The 17239-nt window shown below is 39.1% G+C and overlaps 1 protein-coding gene and 1 pseudogene across 1 annotated transcript in view; one reads left to right on the top strand and one right to left on the bottom strand.

Annotated features, from left to right (window-relative positions):
* SLC26A3 (solute carrier family 26 member 3) overlaps positions 1 to 10715 on the bottom strand; it is a 38396-nt gene extending 27681 nt beyond the window's left edge. Inside the window, exons 1-3 of the mRNA XM_025379748.1 lie at positions 10597 to 10715; positions 1828 to 2046; positions 1187 to 1326 (exon numbers count right to left, since the gene is read on the bottom strand). Coding sequence (XP_025235533.1) covers positions 1187 to 1326; positions 1828 to 1958 — 271 coding nt within the window. The 5' untranslated portion in view covers positions 1959 to 2046; positions 10597 to 10715. The remainder of the gene's footprint in view (positions 1 to 1186; positions 1327 to 1827; positions 2047 to 10596) is intronic.
* Positions 7951 to 16750, top strand: LOC112621670 (annotated as a pseudogene).
* The last annotated feature ends 489 nt before the right edge of the window (positions 16751 to 17239 follow it).

The following is a 17239-nucleotide window of genomic DNA, read 5'->3' on the forward strand; positions in this document are numbered from 1 at the left end:
GGTAGAGCTCAGGAGGTAATGAGAGCAATGAGGAGCGGCTGTAAATACAGTTGAAGCTTCACTTGCTCATGTGCCACTCACCTCCTGCTGTGTGACCTGGTTCCTAACGGGCTACGGACCTGAACCGGTCTGTGGCCCGGGGATTGGGGACCCCTGGCATAAGCAACCAGTGAAAAAACAGATACATTGGACTTAATCACTATTTAAAAATGTGTACTTCAAAGGATACTATCAAGAAAGTTAACAAATAATTCACAGAATGAAAAAGTTATTTGCAAATTGTGTATCTGACAAGGGTCTGGTATCCAGAATATAGAAACAACACTTGCAACTCCACAACAAAAAGACAAATAACCCAATTTAAAAATGGGTAAAAAATTTGAATAGACCTTTTTCAAAAGATATACAAATTGCCAATAAACACTTGAAAAAATATTCAATATTGTTAGTCATTAGAGAAATGCAAATGAAAACCACAATGAGATGCCACTTCATACTTACTGGGATAGCTAAAAGAAAAAAGATGGACAATAACAAGTGCTGATGATATGGAGAAATTTGAACCCTCATACACTGCTAGTGGAAAGGTAAAATGGCATAGCTACTTTAGAAAATAAGTTAGCAATTCCACAAATGATTAAATGTAGAGTTACCATATGATCCAGCAATTACACTCCTAGTGACATACCCAAGAAAATTGAAGCATGTTCACACAAAAATTTGTACACAAATGTCCAAAATAGCATTACTCATAACTCATAATAGCCCCCAAGTGGAAACAACTGAAATGTTCATCAACCAATGAGTAGATTAAAAAATTGTGATATGTCCATACAATAGAATACTTATTTGTCCACAAAATGGAATGGAGTACCAATACATGCTACAATATGGATCAACCTTGAAAACATTACAGTGAGTGAAAGAAACTAGACACAAAGTGCCATGTATGGTATTATTTCTTTCACATGAAATATCCAGAATAGGCAAATCCATAAAGAAAGGGTAGAGGGGGATGTGAAGTTAATGGGTAAGTGATTTTTAGGGGTTGTTGGTGGTGAAAATGTTCCAGAATTGGATAGTGGTGACAGATGCACAACCTAGTGAATGTATGAAAAGCCCCTGAGCTGTACACATTCAAAGGATGAATTTTATGGTATATAAATTATACATTTAAAAAATGTACCTTGTAGTACGGACACAATCCCTGTGCTGATACCAGAAACAATATCACTGAGCAACCATTCCTTAAGCCGATATGCTGGCAACCAAGATGCTATGGGGAACAAAGAGAGGACAATTCTCTTGGCCTTTTGTGGGGAACAGCTGAAAACATGGAAAGCCACAGGTCAGTCAATTAATATCGAATTTTAAGTTTAGTACCTAACTGTCGGTGGGAAATTGGTAAAGATGGTAATTTGCTAAAGATTAAACTAGTAATTTCACTCCCAGTAACATTCTTTACCCATAATCAGCTGCCCTCTGGTCACCAACAAAGAATTTTTAAAAATGCTTGCTTTTCTTTAACCATAATAGATCTATTTGTCATCCTCAGCTTGAATCATGTAATATTTCAAATGAGCATTTTCCTCTGTTCCCATCTGTTTGTTGTCTGATTTGGAAAGACTGTGTTGATAAGCCAAGATGGGCTTCATTTTAAACACTACCTTTCCAACTCTAGCAGGGAGTAGGAGGTTTGGAAACCAAAGAGGAAAGGACTGTAGGCTGTGGATTAGAGCCAGAAAGGAGAGTTGGAAAGTTAGAAAATGTAGGTGAAAGTGCTTCAAAAATATATTCCTAATGCCTATACCTTAAAAAAGATCTTACCTAAAACACACTCTGAGATGATCCAGAAATGTCTTATGATGTCTGTCTCTCTTTTTATGATTTTCCTCAAAAGCATTTGTAGAATACACCGGCCTGGCCACAATATACTGATTCCCAAAGGGTTCAATCATTTTGATTTTTCTGTTGGCTGTGGCAAGTTGAAGACCTTTCGAACTATGTGGTGAACACTTCTTCTTGCCTTTAGCAGGTTAAAAATGCCTGAAACCAAACAGAGCTTGCTTCTTAAATAACTCAGAGATAATGTGATGCAATTTACAGATGAGTGAGCTCCGAACTGAATGTTACCACCTTTTAAGATCAAAAAAGGCAGGATTAAGGGACCTAGATTGTGTTTTGCGACAGCGATATTTTATTCCAGTGAGCTGGACATGGCTCTTTTAGGTAAGTAAACAAGAAGCTTTTGTTTTATTTTTTAATTTGCCAAAAAGTAACAAAATCGACTCAGTTTATGAATCATTTAGTCAATTTTTTACTTACAAGGCAAGATACTTTATCAACTTTTTTTCCCCAGAAATATTTCCAAAGTTAAGGCATTGAAGTGCTGGGACAGATTAGATTTAAAGTTTATTTATTGCCTCTAACTCCAGTCCAGGCTGTTCCAATTTACCCATCAGAATCTTAAAATTTGATTTTTTTACCTTGTAAAATTTTAAAAAATTGTGAAATTCAAAGGTATTGCCTATTTCAGTTATTTCCTTATTGTTTCTAGGAGTTAGAGTTTTACAATTTATAGTTAAGAAAACTATGAAACAAACTAAATATTATTTGGTTACTTCATTTGTGAGTAATAAGATCTTTTTAAAGGAATGATCCTGGGCAAGTTCCTTAACCTCTCTGAGTCTTCCCTATATAATGGGGATAAAGATATTCAAGTTTCAGGTGATTGTAAAGAGTAAATAAGGTTTCCGAAGCATCTAGCTTACATATAACACACTATAGGCATTTACTACATGGTAGCTATTATTTTAATTATTAGCATTTTCTACACAAGATGTTTAAGTTTTTTATTCTTATCTCAATCCTGTTTCTATTATGCTTAAAAGATCAATTTTACAACATGTTTAAATGCACATTACCAAGTTAGCCTTCACAATTCTTTGAGGCAGTTACTCTTATTATTTTGTTATTATTATTTTATTCTTACAAATGATAAAGTGATCACACACACCCCAAACCCACACTAAAATGGAAATACTTTTTCTTGGGACATACAGCTTATAAAATGGCAGAAACAGTACCTGCATTTTCAGACTTCTTTGCTATCTTTTCTATGTCATACAGCTTCTCTATTGTTTGATATGAACATCATTGAAGAACATTGCAACTAACTGCTAGCATTTTTCCCTCTAATCTTGTTCTGTATTACTACTCATAATGCCCAAGTTTTGTTCCTCAACTTCAATCACTGTGATTAATTGAATTATCTCACACTAGATAGTATATTGTTACACCGTGCCCTCATATACCTTAAGGGATTTTCAGTATGTTTGCAGAGCTCAAGTTTCAACCAGGAATCAGATGCTGGCCTCTACTGCTGGCCCCACTTGACCTCTCTTTGATCACCCATTTTTCTCTCCCACCCCATTTTCTAGTTTCCTCTAAAGTCCTCTGTGCTCATTTCTGACCACAATGTACTGCTTCTGCCCCAAATCTCTGGCTTGACCTCCAGCATTTGAGTTCCTTTGAGCTCAGTTATGACTCCCTTATTATTATTATTATTATTAGAGACAGGATCTCACTGTCACTTGGGGTAGAGTGCAGTGGTGTAATCACAGCTCACTATGGCCTCTTAACGCCTAGACTCAAGCAGTCCTCCTGTCTCCTGAGTAGCTGGGACCTCAGGTGTGGGCCACTATGCCCTGCTAATTTTTAAAATATTTCAGTAGAGGCAAGGATCTTTCATATGTTGCCCAGACTGGCCTCAAACTCCTGGGCTTAAGCAATCCTTCAGCCTCAGCCTCCCAAGTAGCTAACAGGTGCACCACCAGGGCCTCAGTTATGACATTTAGATCCTCCTTTGCTATTCTTTCTGGGCCTCTCCTCCCCTGCCACTCCCAAGTGCTTGTTTTCTCTTTTGTTTCCATTCCCTCTTCCATCTCTCCACCCACACTTCAGGGGTCAAATCCCACTAACTAGATAGTACTTCCCATTGTCAGAAGAACTTGCTCACGAAGTGGAGGTGACTTGTGCATTGCTGTGCAGAACATGGATTTTTGTCTTTTTTTTTTTTTTTTTTTTTTTTTTTCGCTGATTGCCAACAACATGGTTGGAGCATTAATAAATAAGATCTAATCCATGGTCATTCACTTCTGACATCTTGGATTTCTCACAAAGCGTATGTGGAATATCTTATAAGAACAGCCTTAACCCTTTGAAGGAACAAACCTTAGGATGAAGAAGACTTCAGCGCTGTGTATTTGTACTTCTGTCAGATGCTGCTATAGGGGACAGAAAAAAAAAAAAAAGATTCTTCTTTGCTTGCTTTACTCATGCTTTCCTCAAGGAGTTCACAGAAATTTATTAGTTATCTTCCCTAAAAAAGATCTTGAAGGTACTTATATTCTTTTGGCTGTTGTATTTTTTTATTTTTTATTTTAATTTTTTTTTGCAGATGACAGTGATGTGAGAAATACAACTTCATTTCTAATCAGCTTCCTTCTCTGAGGATGGCTATGGCTGTCTCTTTAGTGGGCTTTCTTATACCTCCAGCTGGATCAAGAGTCTGAACTCTGGCTGTCCTGCCAGTAAAAGCCTCCTCCTCACACCCAAGCACTGCCTGCAAGAGGACTGCTCAGGGCAGGAATCAGGGGAGCTTAAGAAATCTTTCTGGCCAGGCGTGGTGGCTCACGCCTGTAATCTCAGCACTTTGGGAGGCTGAGGCGGGAGGATCACTTGAGGTCAGGGATTCAAGACCAGCCTGGCCAATACAATGAAACCTTGTCTCTACTAAAAATACAAAAATTAGCCAGGCGTGGTGGCAGGCACCTGTAATCCCAGCTACTCAGGAGGCTGATACAGGAGAATTGCTCGAACCCGGGAGGCTGAGGTTGCAGTGAGCTGAGATCATGCCCCTGCACTCCAGCCTGGACGACAGAGCAAGACTCCATCTCAAAAAAAAAAAAAAAAAAAAAGAGAAATCTTTCCAGACTTTAGAGAGAAATCTTGAGGGCCACATTCCAACCTTTCTGTTTTCCCCTTGCACCCATCCCTGCTTCCAAAAGGTATGCCTCCATGTGTAACATACTATGTGGGCCTCTGAACCAATGGTGCCTCTGCTGAAGAGATGTTCCAGATAGTCATAAATTAATGACATTCTCCATGTCATCGTTTCTGAGATTCTTGAGCATGATCTTTTTTTTTTTTTTTTGAGACAGAGTCTTGCTCTGTTGCCCAGGCTGGAGTGCAGTGACGCGATCTTGGCTCATCTTTAATTAGGAATTCAAAAGAGATTTTTTTTTAACTTCTTTTTCACCCGAACAAGTTATGTTTTTGCCAGAAATTCTTGGAAAACACTTTTTTCTGGTTCCTAGAATCACAATTCCAATTTCAAATATTACGCCCATATTAATGTAAGCCTTTTCATGTTCTATCTTCATGGATCTCTGGGTCCTTAGGGTGTCAGTGGATTTGGGGATTGAAATTCATTCTCAGGGTCCCTTCCTCTTACTAACTGTAGAATCCCAAGCCTTATTCGTATATATTTCCACGTTTATTTGCTTCCCTATGATTTGCTTTTTATTTATTTTTTTGGCCTTTATTTTATATATATATATCACACATAGACACACACGTAGACATTCATATACCTACATATCTTGGTGCTGTGGCTTAGTCATACATATTGTTGTTCTCTGCTTCTTTTTTTTTTTTCTTTTTGAGCAGAAATTTAATACTGGGATTAATTTCTGAAGTTCAGTTTCTTAGTTTAACTATTCCCATGTATTAACAACTTTTTGATGTTTCTAGGGATTGTCATGTATATACCTCCCCACCCCTCCAAGTTCTACCCATTTCCAACCTGCAGCCTGGCCTCCAGTTACAAGAACCTCCACTCTGCCTGCCCTACTCTGCTGAGAAGTGTCTTAAGACCCTGACCTTTTCACTCAGTGTTTATCTATTCTGGGTTTTAGTCTTTCAGAGGTCTGTCCTTTTGCTGGGAAACAGCTAATTTGAACCAAGATGCTGATGAGCAGTGCTAGGATTTGCCTTTAATTAGTGGTCATTTGAAATCAGCAGACAAGCAAGGGTGCAGAACACTTCCCAGCCCCTCCGCAGTCACATTAGATGCCTCCACTCTTGGACAAGGCAGCTCCTAGTAGCATCACCCCTCCCTAGCTGTTCAAGCTGAGGAAGGCCTTCATGGAGACATCACTGAAAATCCCATACTGTGCCTGAAATCTGCTGAAAACACGACTCACCTCAGGGATCTCAAAATATCTCTGAGCCAGTCAGTGCAAAACCAGAGGTAAGCCAGCCTTGTTGCATGAATTAGTCCTTGGACAATGGGAAATACAGCAGTGTCCTGATAACTGTACTTGGGGGAACGGGTGAGAGACGGGAGAACAAGCAGAATAATTGCTCCAGTGAACACCTTCAGAGGGATCTCCATCAGCAGCCAGAGGAATCAGAAATCAAGTGCACAAGAAGCTCCACATTCTGGTTAGTACAAGGCTGGATGGAAACACGGAGATGATGGCATCAGAATGGGAGAGGGCCAGAGTGGTGATTGGAGGGAAGGGGTCTCAGCACTGAGGTTGGTTAAGAGAGCTCAGGAGGGGTCAGAGGCTGAAGTGAGCAATAATTGTTACTATTATTTTTCATCAATTCTATTACTACATTGCCCAAGATGCTGAAGAAGGAAGTCAAACCTAATTTAATTGGGAGGTACAACCGAAAAGAGTCAGACTTTGGTAACTAAACAGACCAGGTTTCAAATCCTTGCCTTGCCATATCTTAACTATGTTTGCTATGAGCCAGTGATTCAAGCCATCAATTTTCTTTTCTTCTCTTTCTTTCTCTTTTTTTTTTTCTTTGAGACAGAGTCTTGCTCTGTAACCCAGGCTGGAGGCTGGAGTGCAGTGGCGCGGTTTCGGCTCACTACAACCTCCGCCTCCCGAGTTCAAGTGATTCTCCAGCTTCAGCCTCCCGAGCAGCTGGGACTACAGGCACCCGTTACCACACCCAGATAATTTTTTGTATTTTTAGTAGAGATGGAGTTTTGCCATGTTGGCCAGGCTGGTCTCGAATTCCTGGCCTCAAGTGATCTGCCTGCCTTGGCCTCCCAAAAGGCTGGGATTATAGGTATGAGCACCTGGTCCAAGCCTTCAATTTTCTAATAGCAAAAGGAGACCATTATTTTCCTTCTAGGACTGTTCTCAAAACTGAAAGCAGGGTATACAAAGGGAGACTTCTTAGCTTTATGTTCATAGGTAGCAGTCTCAGGAGTGAGTTTAATATTGACTGTTTAGACTGAATTTACAACTGGTTCACATGACAAAAGTCAGCTGGAACCTGTTGGAAAATGCTAGTGCTGCCAACTTTTCTATGACTTTATGTTTACTCTGAGCTTATCTTTAGAAGTAGCAGTTTTCAATTTTTATCCCAGTTTGTTTTAACATAGTTTTAAAATAATCTATCTATCTGAGCTTCCTAGAATGGCATACAAGGCCCTTCATGTTTTGGCTCTGGTCTATCTCACAAGCTTCTTCACTCCTCCTTAACAATTGCAGCAGGTTCCTAATACACTATAATATTTAACAGTTCCGTGTCTTTGTACACATGACGTCCTTTGTGTTCTTCTTCTCTAATACCTGGTAGATTCCAATTCATTCTTAAAAATACTCAGCACAGCTGGGTGCAGTGGCTCATGCCTGTAATCTTGGCACGTTGGGAGGCTGAGGTGGAAAGACTGCTTGAGGCCAGGAGTTCAAGACCAGCCTGGCCAATATAAAGAGACCCTGTCTCTAAAAACAAAACAAAACAACTCAGCTGACCATTGATTCATTTCTTCATTCCTTCAACAAACATGTATTAGCCTATTATTTGTCAGGAACTCAGTTCCCAACACAGTTGTAGAAGATAAGAAAATGATGTAAAGCCTTCATGGAATCCCTGGATAGAGTTAATCATTTCGTTCTTGTAAGTACCTTGTATATGTGTCTATTCCATGTCATACAGTATGGTCATTATTTGTTTATGTTTCTCTTCCCTTTAAGACTGAGTTTTTCAAGGGCAAGGCCCAAATCTTAACCATTTTTTCCCCTTTTGCATAGGTCCTATGACACAGTAAGTATACAAGAAAGTTTGTTGAAATAAACTGAACTATTAGCAAAAGATATATAAATGATGTAGTCCTAAACACCAAAGTTCACATATACAGGAGACGTGCCCACAATAATTGGTGCAGATAATAAATTGGAAGAAGGGATGTAAATGTGGGTTGGAGTTAGGAAAGGTTTTGTGAAGGAACTCTGAGTCTTGGGTTAGACTTTAAAGAACAGATAGGTTTGGCAAGGGTGATGACAAAGCAGTGGGGAGTAAGCAAATCATGTCAAAGGATAGTGAGAATTCCAAACACTGAAACAGAAGGCTTTGTTGGCCCATAGGCTAAACCATTAGAGAAATGCTGGGATGCACCACAGCAAGGGGTTTCACACCCAGGAGGCTCACAGAAGGCAAAAGAGAATCCCTGGCCATTTCTATAAGGCGTTGATATTTTCTGAGCACTTTCACTTTTCTTCCTTGAGTGTTACTGTGTGATGGAGGCAGAGAAGATAGGCTGTATTATCGCTAATTTACAGTTGAAGAAATTGAGATGAGAGAAGATAAATGACTTTCTCAACTTTCCAGAGCCAGGATGAGAAGCCACATCTTGTGAATAACTGACTGTCTCCACTACATGTTCTTCTCTGCTACATATTGAATGTCAGGGGGCATAGCCCCTATCCCCAAGAGAGACAAGGCAAAAGAACAAGGTGAGGCACCTTCAAGGTCCTTGCTTTTGAGCACGAAAGCCTCACACTCCTATACTCAATATCCACAACACAAAACATGAGCCTGGTGGCCTGGGGCCCAATCTCCTTGAGGTGACTTGCTTTATTCTCCCCCTTGCTTCTCAACAAAGTGTCACAGAGGCTAGAGGAGGCTCTTTGTTTCTCCTTGGAGAATCAAAGACCTTTATTGTAGAGAAGAGCTAGAATGTGTTATTACATATTTATTCTTGTAATTGAAAAATGTTCATTCTCATTTTCTGAACGATTTTGTTTCTTAGTCTAATATGAGCTGTTTAGGAGGTATTAAACATTTGTTCATTTCTTTATATACTTACTTATTCCCTTATCCAGAGGGAGAAGGCAAAGTATGTATTGTGTTACCACATTTTACTTGTTTCTGAAATCAAATTAGTTGCTTCCTAATTTTTCATTAGGAATAATCCTTGGTCAGACGGGGTGGCACGTGCCTGTAATCCCAGCACTTTGGGAGACTGAGGTGGGCGGATCACCTGAGGTCAGGAGTTCGAGATCAGCCTGGCCAACATGGCGAAACCCTGTCTCTACTAAAAATACAAAAAAAAAAAAAATTCAGCCAGGCACAGTGGAGTGTGCCTGTAGTATCAGCTACTTGGGAGGCTGAGGCAGGAGAATTACTTGAACCTGGGAGGCGGAGGTTGCAGTGAGCAGAGATTGTGCCACTGCACTCCAGCCTGGGCGACAGAGTGAGAATCCGTCTCAGAAAAAGAAAAAAAGGAATGATGTTTATGCAGTAAAATTTCATGCCACAATTTTTCCAAATGACTTTCTTCAGAAAAGAGAATTATTTAGTCCAATAATTTGATAAATTGTTCCTCGCTTGTATATATAAAGAAAGTTGTATAATCTTTTCCTGACATTTTAAAGAATAAAATAGATTTTACCTTGGTAGAGTTAGTAATGTATGGGATAAGTACCCATATATTACTAAGTATATTATATTATATTATACTACTTGTGGCATAGGGCACTCTACTACTTTCCAGTAACCATTTTCTCCCCATCTCTCTTCTCTTTCCATTCTCTATCCTTACTCTCATTGCCTTTTCTTCTGTCCCTGTTTCCCTTAGTCTTGGACTTTCTAGGATATCTAGATAAATTTCTCACTTCTAGAACAGATGTCCCCCCACCCTTTTTTTTTTTTTTTTTTTTTTTTTTTTAAGAGACAAGGTGTTGCCATGTTGCCTACGCTGACCTCGAACTCTTGGGCTAAGCTATTCTCCTGCCTTAGCCTCTTGAGTAGCTAGGACTATAGGTACATGCTCCTATGCCTGGCTGGGACCAGATGGCCTTTCTGAATCCTTTCTAGTAGGTGATTCTGTCTCCTGGAGAAACTATTTCCTTAAAGCTTGCTTTTTTTTTTCTCCAACCTTCAGAGCAGATAATCTATCTATAAAGTCAGATTTGAGTGGAGAATTAAAGGAATTATCTGAATAATTAAAACAAGAACACTAATATCTTTGAAAAGACTGTTTAAAACTTAATGATGCTTACAACCATTTACTTGTTAAATTAAAGTCTACTTAAATATTTATTCCACATTGCTAGCGCTCCAGACATACATGCATAGCTTATTAGTGGATTCATTCAAAATATTCACACACATGGAATAAACTCAAGAACATAATAATAACTCCTACATAGGCTCGATCAGAAAAAATACCATTCTCAAGGAACAGAAAACCAGTTTGAATATAACAATCATAAATTTGGTTCCTACCTGACACCTACTCAGTGAGGAGCTTCAGCAACAGTGATATATTTTCAAGATGAAGTTCTAGTTCTAAGAGGCAGTGTCCATCCACTCAGGTCTACAGGCTCTGCGTGCATCCATATGCATAGGGATGTCTATATATAGGTTATGTAAGACAGAGGACAAGTTACCTTTCTGTCAGCTTTAATAATTAACTTTCATTAACTTTTACAACAATGAAAAGACTGCAATGTGGTCTTGACCTTTGAGACTTTGATCAGCAGAAGTGATGATGAAAATTGCTTCCTCAAGTTCCTTGTGAGATTAAACCACCCATTGCACTTGTGTGTATGTAATTTCATTGGTTTGCAGAGATTTGCACAGTGATGCACACGTGGACTTAAAAAAAAAAAAAAAAAAAAAAAGAATCTTCTCAAGGGTTATCTCCTTGACATTTTACCAACCTGTTTCGATGAGAGCTTAGTGGTGGTGTTCTTTTCTGGATGACTCCATGCAATCTGTCATGGGCTACAAAAGTGTGGTGTATAGGTTAACTCCTGGTAGGATAAAGGCCCTCATTAGGAACACTCACCCAACTCCCAGCCACAGGCCATATTTGCATTCCAATTTCTGCCCCCACTACAGCTCTTCCTAAGAGCAATACACCCTATGTTGCTAAACACAATGAATACTTCCAACTCTCATCTTACTTAAAAGCATTTGGCCCTGCTGACTACTCTTTCATGAACTCCTCTTCTTATTTAAAAAATTATTTAACTAATTAATTCATTTTAGAGATGAGTATTGCTGTGTTGCCCAGGCTGGTCTCAAACTCATGGCCTGAAGTGATTCTCCTGCTTTAATCTCCTGAGTAGCCGGAATTACAGGCCTCAGCCATCATGCTAGGCTAAAATCTTCTTTTCTTAAAATGCTAAAAAAATGTTTTAACACACTTGTTTTTCACCTCATCCTTTTTGCCAATTTCTCCTCTAACTCTTTCTTTGGCATTTCCTAAGATTCTGTTCTGAATTTCCTTCTCCTCTCTTGCTACCCTCTTACCCTAAATAAGAGTCCATGGCTCCCAGCAACATTCAGATTTCTAACCCCAGCCCTCTAGGTCCACATATTTAACTGCCTACTCCACATCTTTGCTTGGATGCCTCGTAGGCATCTCAAACACAACACATACTGAGATTAAGACCTCTTGATCTTTCCTCCCAAATGTGCTCCATCTCTAGTCTTCCCCATTTCAGTAAAGAATATTCCCCTTTACTCACATCAGAGACCCGGGAACCATCTCTGACACTTCCTCTTGCAGACCTTCTCCCCACCCGCAGCCATTCCATCCTTAAGCCCTATTGAGTATGCCTCCAAAATACATCCCAAAGCCATCACTTTTCTTCATCTTAATTCTTACCTTTTGCTGCATTTCTTGCTTCCTCTCGCAGCCCTCCCTATCTCTTTACCACTCATTAATCAGAATGATCTTTTCACACTAGTCCTCTTTGTGGGGCTGATGATTATATGGAGGAAAACAGGCTTCCAAAGTCTTTGCATGATCTCCCCCTGCACAACTCTCCAACCTCATCCGACCTTGCTCTTACTTTTGTTTTCTCCACTCCCACCATGGTGGCCTCTTGTAGTCGCAAATTTGCCCACTCTTTGCAGACATCATTTCCTCTGCTTAAATGCGCTTCTCTCTCCCTCTCAGTTTGACTATTGCTTAGCTTCAACATCACTTTCTCAAAGAGAACCACTTTGACTTCCTAATCTTAATTAGCCCCTCTTGTGGTATTCTCTCAGAGCATTTTTTCAGTCCCTTGGTTAATTTGCATGTACTTTTTAAAACATAGCATCATAATTTTAAAATACACAATTATTTACTTGGCTAATGTTTGGCTTTCTCATTAGAATAAAAGCCCCACGCATGCAAGGACTTTGGTGAATTCACTACTGTATGCGCAGTACCTAGAATGAATCTAACACAGAACGATGACTCAATAAATAGTGGTTCAATGACAGCTCAAGCAATGAAATATGTTTGATATAAGACAATTCCAAAAGAATGTGGACAGGTCACTAGCGTTTGTTAGAAATTAATCTAACTTGTGTTTTCAAATCTGGCTCACACCTGTGCTAACTGCATAATTGAATGAGCTGTGGTGCCACTTATCATGCTTTTATCAATATTAGCTAACTGTAATTAGTGTTTACTATGGGCTAGGAACTTTGCAATGTATTTTATTGGGTTTATCCCATTTAATCCTCATAACAACCATAGATAGCTTAGTATTTTGTTCCTACTTTACAAATGAATAGATTGAGATTTCATTTGTGGTGAAATCTCAAGTTTTTATTTTTATTGGCTTTTATTGAAGCCAGCTAGAATCCAGAAAGCCTAACTTTGTCATGTCTTTAACTACTGTATAATACTGCTTTTTATTATTTTAACAGAGGTACAGCACATTTATTCAGAACCACTATACACTGATTAAATTTTGTATTTAGGTTTGGCTGATGAAAGAACTGGAAAATATTGCACTTAAAGGTAGAGACTCAGAATTATTGATCAGCATAAAAATGATTAATTTTACAACAAATAAGAGAGTTTTGCAAGATTGATGGATACAAGCTGAACAAAGGTAAATTATTATATTATATATATATTATATAGTATATAGCCTTCCTATATACTAATAATAACCATGTGATAAATGTAATAAAAAGAAAGATATCATTGGTAATAGCAACAAAAACTACAAAGATAAGTAGAAATAAATTCTTTTTTTTTTTATTTTTAAGAGACAAGGTCTGGCTCTGTCACTGAGGCTGGAATATAGTGGCTCAATCATAGCTCCCTGAAACCTTGAACTCCTGGGCTCAATGATCCTCCTGCCTCAGCCTCCCAAGTAGCTTGGACTACAGGCACATGCCACCACACCTGGCTAATTTTATTTATTTATTTGTTTTGAGATGGAATCTCACTCTGTCGCCCAGGCTGGGGTGCAGTGGTGCTATCTCAGCTCGCTGCAACCTCTGCCTCCCAGGTTCAAGCGATTATCCTGCCTCAGCCTCCTGAGTAGCTGGGATTACAGGTGCGCACCACCACACCCGGCTAATTTTTGTATTTTTAGTAGAGACAGGATTTCACCATGTTGGTCAGGCTGGTCTCGAGCTCTTGACCTCGTGATCTGCCCGCCTCGACCTCCCAAAGTGCTGGGATTACAGGAGTAAATTTTTTAATTTTAATTTTATTTTATAGAGATGGGTTCTTTCTATGTTGTCTAGGCTGGTCTCCAACTCCTGGCCTCAAGCTATCCTGCTACCTTGACCTCCCAAAGTGCTGGGATTACAGGCACAAGCCACTGTGCCTGGCTGGAGTAAATCTTATCTAAAGATACATAATGATGAACTTTATAGAGAGAATTACAAAACATTGTAAAGGACAAAAACAAAACCCAAGAAAAATATAAAGCCATAAATCTTCATAAATGTGAAAGTTCAATATCATATAGATGTTTTCTTCAAATTAATATATTACATAAATGCTATTACAATGAAAAAACTTTTCTTTTTTTTTTTTTTCATAGAACTGGACAAACTTGTCCTAAAACTTGTATGGAAGCACAAAGGGCCAAGAAAAGTCAAGACAACTTTTGAAATTGATGCATAATAGTTGTACATATTGATGGGGTATATGTGACATTTTGGTATATGCATACAATGTGTGATGATCAAATCAGGGTAATAATGATATCTATCACCTCAAACATTTATCATTTCTGTGTTGGGAACATTCCAAATTTTCTCTTCTAGCTATTTTGAACTATACAATAATTTATTGTTAACTATAGCCACCCTACCGTGTTATCAAGCACTAGAACTTACTGCTTCTATCTAACTGTACATTCGTACTCATTAATCAACAGCTCTCCATCCCCCCTCCCTGCTACTTTTCCCAGCCTGTGGGTAGCCATCATTCTACTTTCTTTCTCCATGAGATCCACGTTTTTGGCTCCCACCTATTAGTGAGAACATGCAACATTTGTTGACAACTTTGAAGAAGAAAAAATGGGGAAACTTATTTTGCAGATATAAAGACTTATTATCAAGCTATAGTAACTATGGCAGTTACATGTTCATGCTTTGGGAAATAAACATACCAATGGAACAGGACAGAAGGCCTAGAAACATGTATTGAAACTTGGTATATAATAGAGATTACACGGCATTAGAGAAAAGATGGACCATTTATTCAATAAATGGTGCTGAGACAAATGGCTATCCATGTGGAATGAAAAAAAATTAGATCTCTATTTCGCAGCAATTGCACACACATTTTTTCAATTGACCAAAGGCCTAAATAGAAAAGGTAAAATTTTAAACTTTTAGAAGAAAAAGTATGCTGTTATAACCCTGGAATAAAAGTATTTCTTCAACAAGTCACATAAATGTGCATATCATAAAGGAAACGATTAATAAATTCAACTTTATTAAAATTAAAACATGGAAGACACTACAACAAAAGTGAAGACAAGCTCTACACTGAACAAGGTATTTGCCCAGTTAAGTCTTAAAAAAGATTAATATCCAGAAGATATCAAGAACTCCTACAAATCAATAAACAAAAGGCAAAATTCACAGAAAACTTGAAGTGCCAATTAACATATGAAAATATGTTCAAGTTCACTAGTAATCAGGGAAAAGTAAGTACAACCATATACATTTCAAATCCATCATTAGCAGGGCTGTAACTAGCTTCAGTAGAGCATGAAGATTATGCAATTTGTGGATCTTGTTTTAAGAAAAAGATTACAAAATTTCCCATATAAAATTAACTACAGGGCCTTTGAAGGGGCCCATGCAAATGAAAGGTCCTGAAGCCTAAACCTCATTTGCTTTACAGTAAATCTGCTTTTGTTTATCAGATGGTAAAAATGAAATGCCTGAAAATACCAAGTGTCACAGAGGCTGTGGAGCAATAGGAACCCTTATACTATCGTTGTGAGTTGTAAATTGGGGCAGTCATTTCTGATAGCAGCGTGTCACTGTCTTGTCAAATTGAAGATATATATCTTCTAAGACCTGGCAATTCCACTAGTATGTATTCTTAACAAACATTGACTCGTGTTAATGAATATTTCTAGAATATATAAATATGCAATATTTATAATAGCAAAAAAAAAAAGAAAATAAATATCCTCAATCCACTAGATAGTCTGGGTGATAGTCTACTGACCTTATAAATAGCCTAATACTCTTTATCTGCTATCTACTCTCCATTAATAGGACAGTAGATAGTGCATAAAGAAATCATGCCAACCTGTAACTAACACTAAGGAGGCCAAGTGGCAGAAGGCCTTATGTGAGTGAGAGCCCTTCCTTGATAACTAAGTGGACCTGAAAGAACTGCAGAAAAACATCTATGCTCAGAAATACCAATATTGGACTGGGGTATTTGAGTTGAGTGTGGTGATCCATCAGCTGCATGGTGTCTATGTTTTTGTGGTTATCTGGTGTTACATGGACAAAGGGTTTCTGGTCTCCTACTGGCCTTGTGGGACTGGCCTGGCTTCTTCACTGACTGCATATGTTTTATTTGATCTTGAATAGAGGTGAAAGGTGGAAGTAGAGTGGGCATGTCCGGTGGGCTGACTTGAAGAGCCTGTAGTCTTCATTACTTTTGTCTATGGCTGTTTGCTAGTGTCGAAGACCCTGACAGTCTGTCAGCACTGACACCATCTGTGCTGTGTCAGTCTTCACGCTGTTAGACCACCTCATCTTTCACTGTGGCACCAATGCTGCCATTGTATCCATCACATTGTCCTTGAACACGGCCGTCGTTGCTTCTGTCTGCCTGTCCTCATGCCTTCCCTGGTCCCTGATGCCTTCATCATGGTGACATTTGCCATCCAGATTTTTGCCCCATGGCCCATGTTACAGGAGAAGCTGAAGGCATGTGCTCTCTGCAGCTGTGTGGGTGTCACACTGCTCTTTGAGTTTTCAGCCTTGAGAGGCCTGTGGTCCTATAGTGCGTGGGAGTCATCCTCTTCATCCTTCTCTAGTTTCCATCTCATGTCTCTGTCCTTTCTACCTCATTCACCTGCAGCTTTTTAAAGAAACCAGTCATGGGCCTTAGAATGAAGTTGAAATCAAATTCTTGTCCAGGTGCCTCAGCTAAGTTAGGGACCTCCATTATATTATGAAGGCAAGTTGATGGACCAGCATCTTAGCTCGTATAACAGTTGAAGGCAAAGTTCCATTTTGGAAGCAGCATGCTGATGTGGGTGAGAGAACAGGGATCAAAGGAAAAAATTGACCAAAGGCTCGGGTGGTAGAGGTGCTTATTTTAATAATCTGTTATTTTGTGGGAAGAGAAAGCTTTTTGGGGCCCTTTTGAATTATTATGTCTCATTTATTATTTGCTGTAACAAATGAAGTGATGTGGTTTCTATTTAAAAATAACAGTACAGGCCAGGTGTGGTGGCTCACACCTGTAATCCCAGCACTTTGGGAGGCCAAGGCGGGTGGATTGCTTGAGCACAGGAGTTTAAGACCAGCCTGGGCTGGTCCAGTTTGAGATCCCATCTCTATAAAACATTTAAAAAATTAGCTGGGCGTGGTGGCACATGCCTGTCATCCCTACTCAGGAGGCTGAGGTGGGAGGACG

This window comes from Theropithecus gelada, chromosome 3 (assembly GCF_003255815.1).
Source record: "Theropithecus gelada isolate Dixy chromosome 3, Tgel_1.0, whole genome shotgun sequence".
In the NCBI taxonomy this organism is placed as follows: domain Eukaryota; kingdom Metazoa; phylum Chordata; class Mammalia; order Primates; family Cercopithecidae; genus Theropithecus; species Theropithecus gelada.